At 38.1% G+C, this 16,572-nt stretch overlaps 3 protein-coding genes across 4 annotated transcripts; 2 read left to right on the forward strand and 1 right to left on the reverse strand.

Annotated features, from left to right (window-relative positions):
* The first annotated feature begins 1,365 nt into the window (after nt 1-1,365).
* On the forward strand, nt 1,366-3,975 carry LOC120002798 (L-ascorbate peroxidase, cytosolic-like). The gene is made up of 10 exons (XM_038851626.1): nt 1,366-1,431; nt 1,577-1,706; nt 1,817-1,991; nt 2,428-2,493; nt 2,814-2,862; nt 3,092-3,177; nt 3,294-3,373; nt 3,469-3,571; nt 3,661-3,719; nt 3,821-3,975. Exons 2-10 carry the CDS (start codon nt 1,588-1,590, stop codon nt 3,834-3,836), a joined length of 753 nt encoding a protein of 250 aa, XP_038707554.1. The 5' UTR covers nt 1,366-1,431; nt 1,577-1,587; the 3' UTR covers nt 3,837-3,975.
* A 1,624-nt stretch (nt 3,976-5,599) lies between these two features.
* On the forward strand, nt 5,600-9,133 carry LOC120002021 (mitogen-activated protein kinase 3-like). The gene is made up of 6 exons (XM_038850569.1): nt 5,600-6,063; nt 6,175-6,304; nt 6,929-7,066; nt 7,164-7,496; nt 7,815-7,998; nt 8,613-9,133. Exons 1-6 carry the CDS (start codon nt 5,891-5,893, stop codon nt 8,780-8,782), a joined length of 1,128 nt encoding a protein of 375 aa, XP_038706497.1. The 5' UTR covers nt 5,600-5,890; the 3' UTR covers nt 8,783-9,133.
* An 844-nt stretch (nt 9,134-9,977) lies between these two features.
* Nucleotides 9,978-16,453, reverse strand: LOC120002020. 2 transcript variants are annotated; one of them, XM_038850566.1, is made up of 11 exons: nt 16,190-16,453; nt 15,369-15,575; nt 14,966-15,234; nt 14,716-14,801; nt 14,498-14,607; nt 14,139-14,266; nt 13,759-14,013; nt 11,282-13,671; nt 11,077-11,185; nt 10,563-10,643; nt 9,978-10,331 (listed from the first exon to the last, which is right to left on the reverse strand). In XM_038850566.1, exons 1-11 carry the CDS (start codon nt 16,359-16,361, stop codon nt 10,260-10,262), a joined length of 3,879 nt encoding a protein of 1,292 aa, XP_038706494.1. In that variant the 5' UTR covers nt 16,362-16,453; the 3' UTR covers nt 9,978-10,259. The 2 variants fall into 2 exon arrangements, with proteins under 2 accessions (XP_038706494.1, XP_038706496.1); XM_038850568.1 differs by lacking the exons at nt 15,369-15,575; nt 16,190-16,453 and having other exon boundaries at nt 14,716-14,809; nt 14,966-14,993.
* Between the last annotated feature and the right edge of the window lie 119 nt (nt 16,454-16,572).

The raw sequence follows: 16,572 nt of genomic DNA on the forward strand, positions 1-16,572 counted from the left end.
GACCCATGTCACTTGAAGAGGCTTCAGTAAAGGCCCATTTCTCTTGGGCCTACTTGAATTTGGGCCCCTTAATCGTCAGTTTGATCATGTAACGTGGCAGTATTCCCTCTATAAATCAGTGATGATGTGGGCTGATCTAATCAGTGTTTAAACATTTCCCGAATGCATGCAAAAGTTACTTGTTAATGGTTGTTGCTAATTGAGTCGAGGAAAATAAAAAGATATAAGAAATAACCATCAGTAGATTAATCGTTAATGTGATCGTAGCTCGGTCGTTGCCGGTCGCTAAGGCACGTTCCAAATTTTTTTCTTATAGATTTTTTTTAATATGTGATTCTGCAGCCACTAACATTCGGACGTGTACTGTCTAAATCCATAGACAGTATCTAACCCATAGAAATATGTATTTTCACTACAATTTGTGAATTAATTGCAATAAATTACAGAAGAAGAAGAGATAAGCTCAATTAATTAAGCATTTTTAATCTTCCATTAACTTTATATTTATGAAAAACTTGGTTTCTGAATGTGTGTGTGTATATATATATGTGTGATTGTTCTTACAAACAATTATAGTCTTTAAAATGCATGAAGAGAAATTCACATATATATGGATATTCCAATAATCAGAAGTAGTAATGAATGGGTTTGTTCTTAACAAAGTCAACCCTTGATATCAAGTTGGCATCTAACACAATTTACTAGGTGTGACAATTAGCTAGTCATGTGAATTTCTTTAAATTTTGATTAATGAGATTTGTAAATAGTTCAATTCACTATAATCTATCTATACATATTTAAAATGGAATATTCTGTTGCAGACGCGTTCACACTCGTTAGTAGATTTTTTGCACAATGTACAAAATTACGGACGACAATAAGTGCCGAATTCACGAATATAGAATCGTGGGGCCTCCAATCCCCTGCAACCAGCCCCAGTTTACCAAAAAAATTACTTTCTTTTTTATTTTGTTTATAAAGTGGAAGTCGGTTTTTTGACACATATTACGAAGCCTTCCGAATTCATAGAGAGAACTTGCCAAACATATTTTTTAAAAAATTACCAATTTATATAAATGATTCAAAAGGCTACGTACGTCATTCCACAAGAAATGATGCAAAAAAGGCAAATAATCCTGACCATTTCCGCTGGTCCACCTACTTTTTTACAATCAAGTTCCCTAATTTGCATCTGTTTCTTTCTATATTGACCTTCATTCTCTCGCCTCTCATTTGGAAATTCCCACCTACGCTTCAAGGCCACATGACAGTAACTGCCACATGATCGCTCGGATCATGCGGTTGAAAACAAACTACTAGAACCTTCCTTCTGACTAACACCTACTCATTCCCATATAATAATACCCCAGCTTGTGCTCTTCTCGTGTCAACCTCGCGCTTTAAACTTTTACCTTCATTTCGGCACTAGAGGTTCGTATTAACCACACGTTCTCGGGATCTCTTATGTTTTGATGATCTAATTAGTCTTAAACTCGAATGGCGTTCACACTTTCGCTTTGAAAGCTTTAGATGTGTTAGTTTTTATCTTTTTTATGATGCTTTTTGATGTTGTCAGAATCTGCAAAAATGGTGAAGAACTACCCAGTTGTGAGCGAGGACTACAAGAAGGCTATTGAGAAATGCAGGAGGAAACTTAGGGGTTTCATCGCTGAAAAGAAATGTGCTCCTCTCATGCTCCGTATAGCGTATGTTCGATTACTCTCTATAGTCAAATATCATAAGGCTCTCTTGTATGTATCTTTTGCATATCGGTGTTGGCTTCTTGGATCGCTGATGGAGTTGTTTGGTGTCACAGATGGCACTCTGCTGGTACCTTTGACGTGTGTACTAAGACCGGTGGTCCTTTCGGTACCATGAGGCACGCCGCAGAGCAGAATCATGGGTCTAACACTGGTCTAAACATTGCTGTCAGCCTGCTCGAGCCCATCAAGGAGCAGTTCCCCATCATCTCATACGCTGATTTATATCAGGTATATCGCATTTGTTTTATATTGAACATTGATATGAATTGTTTGGAGTGAGAGATTTTGGAAAAGGGGAAAAAAGGAAAACGAGTTTTATTTCATTTATTGTTTGGATAGTTTACAAAAAAATTAACGGGATAGATTTAAAAAGATTGAGGGAAATGTTTCATTAAACTTTTGTTGAAATATTTTCTCTAGAAATGGGTAGGAATGGATAATTAATTTTTTATAAATTAAAAATCTATTCTACCTTCTGTATAATAATTTAATATAAGTATAAATTAATAAATTAAATCAAAATATTATATCTTTTTTTCCCTTCTCTCCCCTTCCATTCCTTTCCCGGCCTCCTCTCCCCAATTCAAACCCATAGTTTTCATTGTTTTGATTTTTTTTCCTGTGATCTTTTTGTCGTTCTGATGTATCTGATGATGAAATGTAGTTGGCTGGTGTCGTAGCTGTTGAGATAACTGGTGGGCCAGATGTACCCTTCCACCCAGGCAGGCAGGTCAGTGTGAAAAGTTCTATTTCCCTACTCTATCCATTGATCTTAATTTATAGAGCATGCCCGTGGTTTCTGTTACCTGTAAATTTGGAAATTTCCCTGTTCTGTTGCTGTATGGGTTTTTGTATGGTCTGGAGCAGGATTCATAAGTTTGCTCATTTGACTGAGTTAGTAGAGATGTTGTAAATATTCAACTGGAATTATATTTGTAGTGGCTGGTTAGCGCTGGAACTATAATTTAGTTGTAAACTTGGGAAGTTACTAGTGATAGACCTTTTATTTTTTTTTTTGTATTTATCTGACAAAGGTCCTGTGTGTTGTAGGACAAGCCTGAGCCACCTCCAGAAGGTCGTCTTCCTAATGCCACCAAGGGTTAGTTTATTTCTCTATGCCTATGATTACTTGACAAAAGGGCAAATGAATTTGTCATTTGTAGAGAACCACGAGTAGTTTAGATGGCATTCATGTGTGTGGTACCGGAGGTCTCAAGTTCGAGTCTCCCCATCCCTTTCCCCCTATATTCAAAAGAAACAAAATTGTTGTTCGTAGATTTCTTCTTAAATCCATTGATGGGCTTTTCAGCATTCCACAAATCTTGCAGGTTGTGACCATCTGAGGGATGTCTTTGTCAAACGAATGGGTCTGACTGACAAGGACATTGTTGTTCTGTCTGGTGGCCACACCCTGGTTAGTGTCGATATTTGGTTATCCATGTTCTTAGTTCTTGTAGTGGTAGAAATGTCAAAGAGATGTTAGCTCCTTAACTCTGAAACCTAAGTATTGCTTGAAATCGAATCTTACAGGGAGCTTGCCACAAGGAGCGTTCTGGGTTTGATGGTCCATGGACCACCAACCCACTCATCTTTGATAACACTTTCTTTACGTAAGTTTACCATGGAGACAGCTATATCGTATTTGCTTATGTTACATTAGTTGTTTGAGATATTGATCAATGGGTATGCACCCCACTCGTTCCAGGGAAATCTTGACCGGAGAGAAGGAAGGCCTCTTGCAATTGCCGACTGACACGGCTCTTATCCATGACCCTGTCTTCCGTCCTCTTGTTGAGAAATATGCTGCGGTCAGTAATTGATTTGATTCTCTTTAAGTTTGGTTTGTGAAAGCTTTTTGTCATTGCTGATTATGGCGCTACCCATTTTATTTTTCCAGGACGAGGATGCCTTCTTCGCCGACTATGCAGAGTCTCATATGAAGCTCTCTGAGCTCGGGTATGTCACGCTTCATTTGTTTCTTTTTTATTTCCCAAATTCAATGTGATATCTGGGAGTGACTCTCAAGTCTCACCACGCTTTCTTTTGGATTTTTGCAGATTTGCTGAGGATTAGGCATCTGCACGGAGAACAGCTGATAGTGCCCATGCATGACTTGTCTCTTTCTTGTTCCTTGGTTTCTCATAAATGGTTTTTCAGATTTAAATAAAGCCAAGAGTTGATAATCTAAATGTACTTCGCTTTTTTGGTTAAATTTTTATGAGCCATATTTGCATTGAATCAAAAAATCCATTGTAGCCATAGAATGCATATGAACTCTGCTAAGCCTAAACCTAGCATATTGATATTTTAACCAACATCAATTTGAATTGTACCGATGAAATAATCTCCCGGCTGACTCTTTGTGCGTGTTTGCGTATCCAATATGGCAGTTAAAAAGAGAAGAAAAAAAAACAGGACCATTCTTCAACCCAATGGGAATGGGATCTCTGTAGTCTAAGCCCATCATTTTGTGAAAGTCCAGGAGCCTTTCTTGATTGAAGCCCCCATGATTATGCAAGTCTAGGACACATCGTCTTGGAAGTGTATTGTAAAAATTAGTTTACACGTTAATTCGGCACACGAGGAATTGAATATTCGTGTCACGGCCATATTAAGTTAGAGAGATAAATTAAGGCAGCCAAGGGAGTAGTAGACCTCAATGAATAAGTAGAAACGCCGTTAACGACCAACAAATTAGTCTCATGAACAAAGTCAGATATTAGTATGTACGAGTCAAGGACGATATGATATTTTTCGGATTGACATTGTCACGCTATGTTTGGTCAATAATATGGAAAAAAAAAAAAAAAACTGTCCAACTTCTGTGTAGAGTGTATACTGGGGCTCTCCATCAAGATAGATAAATGAGAGGAAAATATTGTAAGTCCACACCACACCAAGCAAGGACCACGAAAGAAATAATTTTCACATAAAATCTTACATATTATTCCCACTGTCTCAATTTGTCTATCATAATTTGAAAATTTAATTTCTTAAGGAGACATGAGTTAATGCAATTTAATTATCAAAATTTACTCTTATTTATGAGGGTATTTTTTTTCCCTTGAAATAAGGATAATTAAAATAACAATGATAATTTTTGAATGATTTATCATTATCAAGTAATTGACATTACAGGGGAAATGGAAGTAAGATATACAATCACGAGTTTGACTAATTCATATTTATTTCCATTACAAAATAGAATGCGACATCAGTATTTGTTGACAAGCGGACTCATCTTTTTCACATAATGTACCCCATGATCAAGATTGACGATTGATTGCCCAAAATGGGTAAGGTTTGTTTCTTGTTTTTATATTTTTAGAAAGCGGAAGATTTTTCGTTTTCTATTTTTAACTGATTTTTTCGTACTTTTTAAAATGGGCCACTAAATGGATTTTTCGAATTATTTGAAGTTTTATGAAAAATAAAAAAAAACATAAAACGTTTAAAAAACAACATACTAAACAAATATTTTTATTTATGGATAATACTTGAGACAAAAAAAAATATCTATTTAATGTGTAATGTTGAATATAAAATGACTGTAGATATGTGTTTTTAATAGAAGGTTATTGAAGGTCACATAGGCTTTAGAATTTTTGGATTATAAAATAATGATGTATTATTGTCATTTATTTTTAGTCAACCGAGATTTAAATAACCCAAATAATTCCTCTCTCTCTCATAATAGTATAAATAAATAAATAAATAATCAATGATGGCAGTTGATTAACAAATATAGACCGTCAATTCGAGGCGGCTTCTATCTCAGCCCTCCAAAAATCTTTATACGTTAACGCGTCCTCGTGTCCCACAGTCACGGCCCTCGCGCGTTTTCTCTTCTCCTTCCTCCCATCCTCCACGAAGAAGGCGAGTTCTCACTGAGTCACTAACGAGGTGGTGGAATACAAATCACAACAACTAAGTTGAATTAAGAGAGTTCATAGAAAAGTCTCCTCTCCTCCTTATTTATAAAAGCCTTCAACCTCACACTCTTCATCTGCACAAGTTACAACCAAATCACGTAAGCTAGAGAGAGGAAGCACACACACTCTGTGTACATATAGCACAGAGAGAGAGAGAGAGAGAGAGGGACGGAGATTCTGTAGGTTGGAGTAGAAATGACGGGCACGGGTCACGGTAACGCTGGCGGGCAATTTCCTGATTTCCCGGCGGTTCCGACTCACGGCGGTCAGTTCATTCAGTACAACATATTTGGGAATCTATTTGAGGTCACAGCCAAGTATAGGCCTCCGATCATGCCAATAGGTCGCGGCGCCTACGGTATCGTCTGGTATGTTTAGGTTTAGATATGCAATTTCTTAAGTATGTATGTGTAGGTAAAAAGCGATTGCGAACCGTTGGTGGTTTTTGTTGAAATTGATGTTTGTGTGGATTTTTGAAGCTCGTTGACGAACACGGAGACGCAGGAGATGGTAGCGGTTAAGAGGATAGCGAACGCTTTCGATAATCACATGGATGCTAAGCGGACGCTTCGCGAGATTAAGCTTCTTCTACATTTTGATCACGAAAATGTGAGTGTTAGGTTACCTATTCGTTGTTGGTTACGCACGGAACCTTTAATTTGTGCAATCATGGACTCTAAATGATGTAGATAACCTTGCAATTGTCTTTACTTTCACAGTTGCACTCTTACCAATAGTGATTATCATCTAATTTTGGAAAGTTGAAATGTGGCCTCGTGACAAAGTTGGATCAGGCTTTTTCCTCATTTGGAACTCAATAGGCTTTACGTAGCTGATTTCTCTGTTGTACTCATAGTTTTCCTGTGGATGAACAAGCAATCTGTGGGCTCTTCGTATGATTTTAAAAACACGGTTTCAAAATCCAAGATCTGCTACTTTGTAGGGCAAGGTTATGGCTGCGTATATTCCTACTGAGAGTGTAGGCCGTGGAGAGAGAGGGTCCACTGTGTGACGTTTCATTCTTTTGTCTATCTCCCTCTTGCTTGCTACCTTTAATCAGTTGGCTTGGATTGTTGTGATAGGAACTGTAATTTCTTGAAATGGACCAGAGAATGACCTTTGTTGAGACTAATCCTGCATTTGATAACTCCTACAAACATCAGATGCATGATCATGCTCATGCAAGTTCTGTCATTCAACTTTTTTTAAAACTTGGAATGTTATGTAAAACAGGTTATATCTATACGTGATGTGATTCCTCCACCTTTGAGGAAAGAATTTACTGATGTCTATATTGCCATGGAACTCATGGATACTGATCTTCACCAAATAATTCAATCCAATCAGGGTTTATCAGAGGAACATTGTCAGGTATTGCAGTTTGCTTTGGAGTTTTTAATCCCCTCATCATTGAACAGTCAAATATATGAAATAGATTATGATCTTGATCTTTATATATCTTTTGCAGTACTTTCTGTATCAGCTTCTTCGAGGACTGAAATATATACACTCAGCAAGTGTTATTCATAGAGATTTAAAACCCAGCAATCTTTTGCTGAATGCAAATTGTGATTTGAAGATTTGTGATTTTGGCCTAGCTCGGCACACTTCTGAATATGATTTCATGACTGAATATGTTGTCACAAGATGGTATAGAGCACCTGAGCTGTTGCTCAACTCTTCGGAGTATACTGCTGCAATAGATGTGTGGTCTGCAGGTTGCATCTTTATGGAACTTATGAACAGAAAGCCGTTGTTTCCAGGGAAAGATCATATGCACCAGATGCGCTTACTGACCGAGGTAAGATGAAGTTTAAGCAAATTAAAGCGGGGTTCAAGTTTTAGGTGGCCTTATTTTGAACTTCAAGTGGACTATATATGCCAAATATTAACAGAAAAGAGTGCCTTCAGCTCTTTAAGATTCTTTAACGTTTAAGGCTGTAGTATTGTCTTACATATTGTAGTATAATTTTTGAGCTGCAACACTATTTCACTTGTTCATCTATTTGATAAAGCTCTACTAACATCCATGCCAGTGATTTTTGTATAGTTTTTCACATTCCTCAATGGCTCAATCTGATGTAGCAGAAGTTTCTTACTCAGTCTTTTATGTTTATAGCTTCTTGGCACACCAACCGAATCTGACCTTGAATTTGTTCGGAACGAGGAAGCAAGAAACTACATTCGCCAATTCAATCCACATCCTCGACAGCCCTTACACAAGGTTTTCCAACATGTTAATCCATTGGCTATTGACCTTGTTGATAGAATGTTGACATTCGATCCTACTAAAAGGATTACTGGTAAGTTAAATATCCTATGCCAGTTATTTCACTATGAAATTGAAAGTTATCACTGCATCTTGGTTCATTTGTATGCTTTACAAATTAATTTAAGCTTAAGTACGTCTGTTGCAGTGTGATTTTACCTGATGGTCAGGTGAAAAAAATTTCATTTGAGCTGTGTCTGGTACTTGGTAGCCGACTCAGAAATGGAAAAAAAAATTTGTAGCCGCACAGGGAATCTGCATACAATATTTTATATGCTAACAATCCGAGTTTTTTTTTCCCTTATCACTTTCCTGTTAGGTTCATCCCGACGTAAACACAAGTTTAGATAATGATACATGTAAAATATTACTATTGTTTTACTAACAAAAATACCCATTTACTCTGCCCAACTACGTGAGTTGTCCTATCACCCATGTGATGCTTCCCTATGTACTTAAACAGAGGACTGATGATTGTCACCAAAGATCAGAGAACATTTGAATATGTTTTTTCTGCATCGCATTTTCTCAAGTTTTGTTGGAGCTGATTTACCATGATATGCCTCAAAATGAAAGTCGTGATTGATGCCTTAATTACGACTTCCTATCCTTCCTGAGTTCTTATAAAAGTAAATTATCTGTTGGCAGTTGAAGAAGCGCTAGCTCATCCATATCTTTCAAGACTACATGATGTAGACGATGAACCTGTCTGCCTTGAGCCATTCTCCTTCGATTTTGAGAACCAAACCTTGGGAGAAGAGCAGATGAAGGACATGATATACAAGGAGGCATTGAGAATCAATCCAGAATATGCATGATACAAGTACAATTTTGATGCTTTGCTATGGTCATTGTTTTACTAGTCTCTCAGTCGTAACTGTTGTTTGATTACATTGGGAAAATTGGGAGTAGGTCAATTTTCTTAATGGGTAATTTCGATTGTTCGTTCCTAACCGTGCTGCCAGGACCATCAACTGTATAAGATCTCCAAATTAATTCCTATGGGGACAGTCCTTAGCTAGCCAAACAAGACCTTCATCTTCTTGAGACTTCTCTCCTAGTATACTCTTTCATAATGTCTATTATTTTAAATGTCTGTTAATTTAAAATTTTTTCTGGATGTTATAATATATCCTTCTACAGTGGATCTAATGGTTTCCATTACAATATTCCTCGTGGTCTTTTATTTATATTTATATAACATGACCGCAATGGTTTTCAGACTCTGATTGATCATAATTATTGATACGCTGGACTTGGTTATAGCCAGTAGTGGGTGTCTACTTTTGGTTATGGTGGCTAGACCTCTGTCATGCTCACTGGTAGTCTGCAATTGATGTGGCCGGATGTGGCCGCAGCTGTAAACTGATGGTTTCTGTTAGTAAACTGAGAATTGTTCAATACTTCAATGAATGAGCACAGTAACAATTTTCATTTTCTTCTAGAGAATTTACTCAGTCATGGTAGTCAGCAAACTTGGTTGCAGGACAACGTTGGGAAGATATCTTACATAGTAGCATTTTGGATGGATGCTCTGTTCGGCCGTCAATTGGGCCGCGTTGTCGTCTGAATTGGCGTCAATGTGCGGCCCAAATATGAGGTCCTTTCAGTTGGCCCGTTTCGTTGAGGTATTTGGGCCCGCCCATCTTTTCTTCATCTTTGGGCCCTATGGCTCTCTGAATGGCGTCAGTTGGTGGCCCAAATATGAGGGCCTTTCTGTTGGGCCATTTGGTTGAAGAATTTGGGCCTCCTTTGCTACTTGCAAGTATTTGAGAGGGAGTCTAAATTTACGTAATTATGATATATTGATATGGCCCAAAATTTTGGGCCTTCCAGTTGGGCCACATAGTGGATGGATGGGCCCTCTTCAGCTTACTATGTTGCCGCTTGCCACTGGCCCAGTAGTCGGAAGGGAGTAGTCGCGAGGTAAAGTTTTTATTTATTTATTTTTAAAATGAATAAAGTATTATATCGTTATAGTATTACTTTAGAGAATCCAACCATGATGAGGAATGAGGAACACACCACCACTGAACCATAGTGATGATCTTACTACGTTTGATCAATTCCCCAACATTGGCGAGGAATTAAGAACAATTTACTACTACAAGTCCATAATAAAAATACTTCTAGTTTCTCCATAAACTTAAAGGCAGAACAGGAATTTCGAGAATGCATTTCTGAGCAAGTCAATTTTGAGGCAATTATTTTTGCTAGAAGCTCGGTAATATTAGATCAGTAACCTTGTTAGAGAGAGATTTGACTAACCTTGATCACAAATCTCAATTGGGACTATTAAGGCGAAACATTCGTGTTGGTGTATTTTGTACAGTCAAATGGTCCGACCTCTTGATTTTTCCGCCTCACCTGAAAATCATTGAAAGCATCACATATCAGACAAAAGTATATTGTAGTTAATAAATGATAATCCATATAAATCACTTCAAAACTTTGCGAGAAAGCTTTACAGGTATTCCAAATGATTGGGGATTTGTTGATCAGCACATGATCGGTTTCATAATTTAATCTCATCAGTAGTCTATCTAGGAAGCAAGAGCATACCGCTATACAAAAAAAAACAAAAAAGTAAGAGCATACCGGGGACCATGGACCAGGCTCGGGTAAAGGCTTGTCCGGGGGAGAATTCTGTACAGCTCCACTTTTCATAGTAAAAATTTCCTGCAGAAAAATTTGCCTTAGATGACTAAAATTTTTCAAAGCTGAAATTAACTAGACGCCTCCAAAGCAGCCTCACAATGAAAAAATTGATATAGCTTCACTTGATTGAGGAAACTTAGGCAAGCCAGATTGTAGGTATATGTTGCAAATCAATAGGGGGTGTATGTGGCTCTCATACCACTACCCCCTTCGCTACAGAGATTAAAAAGATAAAACGTTGACCATCCCAATCTTTTTTTAGCACTTTGATTATAGGGAGCCTCAAAAGCGCGCATAGCCGCATTAATCATTCAAGAGTGAAGTACCATACAAGACAGGTGACCAACTGAAAGTGTTTATGCCACCACTCATGAACTGAAAACTGATCATTAGATGCAATGCAGCTTTCTTATTTTGTTTTGCATAGTATTGAGTGCAAGTGATAAAAGTTTACCTCTCCAGCTGCTTCAAATGCAGCTAACCATTCATCTGAAAAAGGAACAGCATCGGGTGGAGGCTTCATTAGAAGAACATCAGTCTTCTTTTCATTATCAGACTCTTTCCTGCCACAAAAAAAATGAAAAACACAAGCTTACATCAGATATCTTTAATAGTTTAATTGTACCCACATAGAACTTTAGCCATCTAGGCATACTTACAGCAACACTGGTGCGCCATCATCTTCAACTGAGCATGGGGCATCTTCCAACTCATGCTGTGGTTGACATCCATCATAACTCCTCTTTTCAACAACATTAGTTCCGACTTGTGGGAAAATTCTACTCTCCACTAATGTGACTTCAATATCCTGAGGGATACTTCCACTTGATTGTCTCTGGTTAATTTTCCTCGATAACACTAAATCCTCACTTGAACAACGAATTGGCTTAGGACAAGTGCCTACAGCCTCTGAAGTTTGGTCTTCACTTATATTCAAAAACAGATCAAAACCACCGTTTAGGTTAGTTTCTGTAGAAACCAGCCTTGCATCATTCTCAGGTTGTGGGCGGTCAGCCTTATCATCAACAGCACCATCAAGAATTGTTGGTACTACTCTGGCACAAACATCTGGAAATTTTAATTTAGCGCAAGCATCCCATAGTTCAGAAGCAGCATGAGAAGCAACTCCTAGTTCATTCCTCTCAGGTGATTCTTGAGAAGAACTTTTGCCCGCAAAAAAGAACTTATCATCTGAATGTAACCTGCTGAGACTCAGGGAAACTTGTGCAGCATCAGGGCTGGGATCTGGAAGCCTGGGATCTTCTCTTTGTTCACTAACATCGTTAATAATCACAAAGCACTTAGAAGTATTGGGGTTATCTCTGCAACCGACAGATGATGTACAGCCTTCAAAGGCTAGCGATTTAGCTGGTTCCATTGGTGATTTCTCAATTACATTTATAAAACTTTCAACTTCTGTAGTCTCTTTCTCTGCATGTATGTAGTGCGAAAGATGATCGGCACCTTCAAACCCATTTCCATTGGAACATTTAGTTTCAGGAATGACATCAGCACTATTCCCTCTATTAAATTTTGGAGACTCTTCGGATAATCTGCTCTTATCAAACATCAATCCTTCATAAGAACCTCGCCAGTGATTCTCATTGTTAGATACTTTATCATCTTCATGAGACCAAGGCTTTATCGACATAGCTTGCTCAAAAGGCAGAACAATGCGATCTCTTGTAGTGCTGGACCAATCATAATGCCCCATTAAAGTAGACTGCTGATTGTGGTTAACATCATCTCTGGATTGTAAATCATAAATGTCATTGTGATTTCTTAATGAAATACGGTGATTTTTTCCTTCTAAGCGTTCATGTGCAATAATATCACTTATCTCAAGTGCACCAACTTCAGCTTGCACCACAGCAGGGCCAAAGTTGGGTGACCAATGTTGTTTATCCAAATCACTTCCAGCTACATCTCTATTGGTTGGGGAAACAATGGTGACCTCATCTTTACAAGCACTTCTTGCATCTTCTCTTTTGACATTCTCAATCCTTTCCAAATCTTCAGTCCCTTGAAGCTCTATGTCAAGTGACTGTGGACCGGTGGAGTTACAATTTTCAATTGCTGACTCATTTATTAAAGGACTTGACAGTTTATCCTCCATGTGAAGGCATTGTGCGATGTCCTCTGTGTTAGAACCATAATCTGTCACGGCTGATGGTATCAAACAAAGAGGAGAAGATTTCAATTCACTTCCACAAGCATCACTTTTTTCTGGTCTCAGAATGTTTTCCAAAATAGATTCTTGATGGGAAAAGCTGGGAAGCTTTGATTGTTCACATTGTCTGTTTAGATCATCAACAACCATAAACTTTTCGTTATCCCCATTTAAACTTCTTAGGATATCTTTGCCACTTTCAACCAATAGACTACCCCTGAGGGAGTGCAAATGAGCATCTTCTGCATCCAACTTTCTGCTATCTACTCTAGCGGCACCTTCTTTCCTAGACAATCCATGACACATTTCCAATTCACTTTCAGTGCTGACTTGGGCTTTTAAACATGCATCTGCCCTATTTTCACAATCTATTTTCTTGAATTCTGTGGATGATCCAATCTCAGTGTTTATCTGATGCTTCTCATGTGAAATCAGCTGAGCTTCAAAGACGTCAGGCTTCAACAACTCAGTAAGTTCCCCATGTTGTTCGTTGGCATTATGCACTCCAGAAAAATCATCACAAACCTCAGGGACCCTCTTGTCCCCATCCTCTTCTTTTAAGTGTTTATGAGGTCCCTGATGTAGTGGAGATTTCCTATCTTCCACATTTCGATTATTACTGGTTGGCAAGTTGGATTCCGTCTTTTCATGTGAAGTATGGTTTACACTAGAAGAAGCAAACTGTCCTGCACTTGAGCATTTGGCAGCTGTAATTCCAGTGGTCACGTCATGTGCCACTTCTCTCAGTATCGCAGGTCTGCTTGGGGACCTCTCACAAGTAGGCTTCAGAGGGCCACCTTTTGCCACATTGGGAATATTAGACTTCGGAAGACTGCGGAGAGTACTTGGTAACAAATTATGCGAAGCAGGAGCTTTTGACTGCATTAAATTATTATGAATGAAATACTCAAAAATTATTCATCGCAGACACATAAAAGCTGTTGGATCTTGTTTGAGCAAAGATACCTGACCAAAGAATCCCAGTGATGGTGATGGCATCCGCAAACCAGATGGTTTCATTGTTTGGGCTTGTACACATGGCATTTTCCCACAGATACTGGAAGAAATTTGAGGTAGAGAAACGCCCACTCTGATGGCACCGTCCAGACAGCCATTTGAAGCTTGGCCACAAGCTTGGCGCATTGCACTGGGGACTCCCTGTGAGGAAATGTTTTCTTTGGCGGCTCTTCGAGGCTGTGAATTTGTTGATGTGGAATTCACCTGGGCAGTCAATAGAAAGCATGCTTATCACAGTTGATGAAGGATTGAGCATAAACGTGTCAGCCATGTTTTGCAATAGACATTATTGCCTGCAATACGTAAAAAACAAAAATTCACTTTCTTACCACATTTTTTCTAGACTGTTGAATAAAAGAATTTGCTGCTGAAGATTTGCCAGATTTTGTTTCATTACGAGCACTCCTAGCATTGGCTGTGGAAACCTTTGTTCCGATGTTCTTCTGAACATTGATTGCTGTTTTGAAAAAATACCAACATAGTACAGGTATCATCATCTCCATGTTTATTTAAATGATAAATGGAATACGTGAGACCATTAGACATGAAAAAAGATAACACGGTTGATAGGTCATAGAACCTTGATCCCGAAAAATTATTTAGAAAGATATGTGAAAAGTTGAAAGTAAATATCAAACTTTGCCTACATTCAATGTCTACACTACATAAAGGCATGAGAAAACATTACCTGGGCGAGGAATCTGATTTTTCTCTAAGTTACTCCTGACAGTTCTAGAAAGTGCATCAGGAACTGGCTTTGCAGTTTTTGCCACGTCCATAATTGAAGGCCTTTTCAGATTGAAAAGAAATTAAGGACAAAACTATAAATTCAAAGTTACAAGCACATGAAAAACATACAGAAGACATTAGACGTCTGGTGATATGAAAGCCAAATAAAAAGGATATGAAGTTGAAGTCAAAGGTCTTGGGCAACCGCTCCGCTTAGATCCACTTCTGTTGACACCATGGATCGGAAGCACCTTTTGCTTGGCCTGAAGAGCTTGTATTCAATAAAGTGAAACTAAGTAAGCTTTATTTTTGGCACCACTCTCAACCAAAAAAGAATATGTTCAGAATTGGAGGAGCCAATGTTGCAATAGAAATGATAATACAAAAAAACATGTAATAATTAAGTCCATACTTGAGAAGAACTAACCGCATTAGATGAGCCAGCATGATTTCTAGATGGTGAATAATATTTCTGTGATAAGGTATCACCAGCATGCCTCTCCTCTGTTGCAGCACTTGATGGTAATGCCTTAAATAAATTTTCTTCAAGAACCTGCAAATCTGCTGAATTTCTAGCACCTTCTCTAGTGCCAGACAATGATTCTCTCCCTTCTTCATGGATAACAGATAACTTTTCTCGATCAGTATTATTATAGTTCCCACTAATGCTTGATAATTCTAGTGGATCCAAAACACCTGGTCAAAATCCAACAAGTAAATTAATCTATTGAAGGTTTAAACTACAGAACTAAATTTTTGTCCAGAATATAAAAGAGAGACAAACTCTAACAAAGAATCGAACAGCATCAGGATGAGGAATGAGAAACTACCTTCTTCAGTGAAAAAAGCTCTATCCCATGCTAAACTTTTTCGCAGATTGTATCCTGCCCCTTTTTTCTTTCTCTTCATTTGCAGCCGATCCACATTGAGTTTTGAAACTTCTTGTTTGTTAAAATTTGTATTCTCTTTGTTAGCACAATTACTATGCACTGATGAGCAAGGTGTCGCCATGTCCTTATTGACTTTCCCACCCTCTCCTATATAATGGGCAATTTATTCATACATAAACATTTACTTTCAAATGTAATACCATAACATGTACTAAGAAGTATTATGATAGTTTTATTCGCTATCTCCCTTTTAGATAAGGAAATAACTTTTATCTAAAAAATTAAAACTAGTCCTGTATGTTTTCTGACTAATTACTTCACCATTGAATTTGAAAAAACTAGAAACCCTACCTTATGAAAAAAGGATCACAATCAGGAAAAGAAAATTGTGAAAAACAGCCTAATAGATTATACCTTATGAGACAAAAATAAGTTATGGAACTAGCAATTTCGGGGAACGACTGAAGACCGAATGAAAATATTCATACTCAAAAAAAAAAAAAAATCGAAACTGGTGAATTAAAAGCCAAACACAAACCAATTGCAACAGCCACTAAAAGCAAAGACAACTAAATCACGTTAATCGAAAGAGTCAATCTCTGAATGGTTCCAAATCATGCAAACCAGAGGTGCCTCGCGAAAGCATGAACCGAACAAAATCCAAATCAAGAGCAAAACAAGAAAAGAAAAGGAAAAAAAAAAACCCTAGGAAAGAAATTAGAATAGACAAGAGAAACATCAAAAAAGTCCGAAACACGGACCTAGTGAGGAGGCAAAAGAACGATGTGCGAAGTGACTAGATCGGGGAAGTTGGAGAGGCGAGCAAGAGAAATCGGACTTGTTGGAACAGCCGGAAACGTCTTCGTTTTGAATCTGCTGAAGCAATGAGTCATCCTCGACGGAGATCTCCATCAAAGATAAATCTCTGTCCATTACTCTATCGATCTCTCTGGATAGATCGGAAGATTGGAACGTTGTGGTTTTGAGTCGGCTAGTGGATTTTGAAAGTCATCGATAAGCGGGAATATTTGGGGATAACGGCCAGGCGATCGATAGGCAATGCCTTTATGAGTTGGGGCTTTTGGCTATCTATACTAAAATGGGCTGGATCTGGCCCAGCACTTTCCAACTGGCAACAGATCTC

Source organism: Tripterygium wilfordii, chromosome 7 (assembly GCF_013401445.1).
Source record: "Tripterygium wilfordii isolate XIE 37 chromosome 7, ASM1340144v1, whole genome shotgun sequence".
NCBI lineage: Eukaryota > Viridiplantae > Streptophyta > Magnoliopsida > Celastrales > Celastraceae > Tripterygium > Tripterygium wilfordii.

Bases quoted from the DNA above. Each gene is read 5' to 3' on its own strand.
- LOC120002798 (XM_038851626.1), top strand. From the start codon at position 1,588: ATGGTGAAGAACTACCCAGTTGTGAGCGAGGACTACAAGAAGGCTATT. The intron at 1,707-1,816 runs GTATGTTCGATT...TTGGTGTCACAG, and splicing joins CCTCTCATGCTCCGTATAGC to ATGGCACTCTGCTGGTACCT. The intron at 2,494-2,813 runs GTCAGTGTGAAA...TGTGTGTTGTAG, and splicing joins CCTTCCACCCAGGCAGGCAG to GACAAGCCTGAGCCACCTCC.
- LOC120002021 (XM_038850569.1), top strand. From the start codon at position 5,891: ATGACGGGCACGGGTCACGGTAACGCTGGCGGGCAATTTCCTGATTTC. The intron at 6,064-6,174 runs GTATGTTTAGGT...GGATTTTTGAAG, and splicing joins GGCGCCTACGGTATCGTCTG to CTCGTTGACGAACACGGAGA. The intron at 7,067-7,163 runs GTATTGCAGTTT...TATCTTTTGCAG, and splicing joins TATCAGAGGAACATTGTCAG to TACTTTCTGTATCAGCTTCT.
- LOC120002020 (XM_038850566.1), bottom strand. From the start codon at position 16,361: ATGGACAGAGATTTATCTTTGATGGAGATCTCCGTCGAGGATGACTCA. The intron at 14,802-14,965 runs GTTAGTTCTTCT...CAAGCTCTTCAG, and splicing joins ATGCTGGCTCATCTAATGCG to GCCAAGCAAAAGGTGCTTCC. The intron at 14,014-14,138 runs GTAAGAAAGTGA...TTGACTGCCCAG, and splicing joins AACAGTCTAGAAAAAATGTG to GTGAATTCCACATCAACAAA.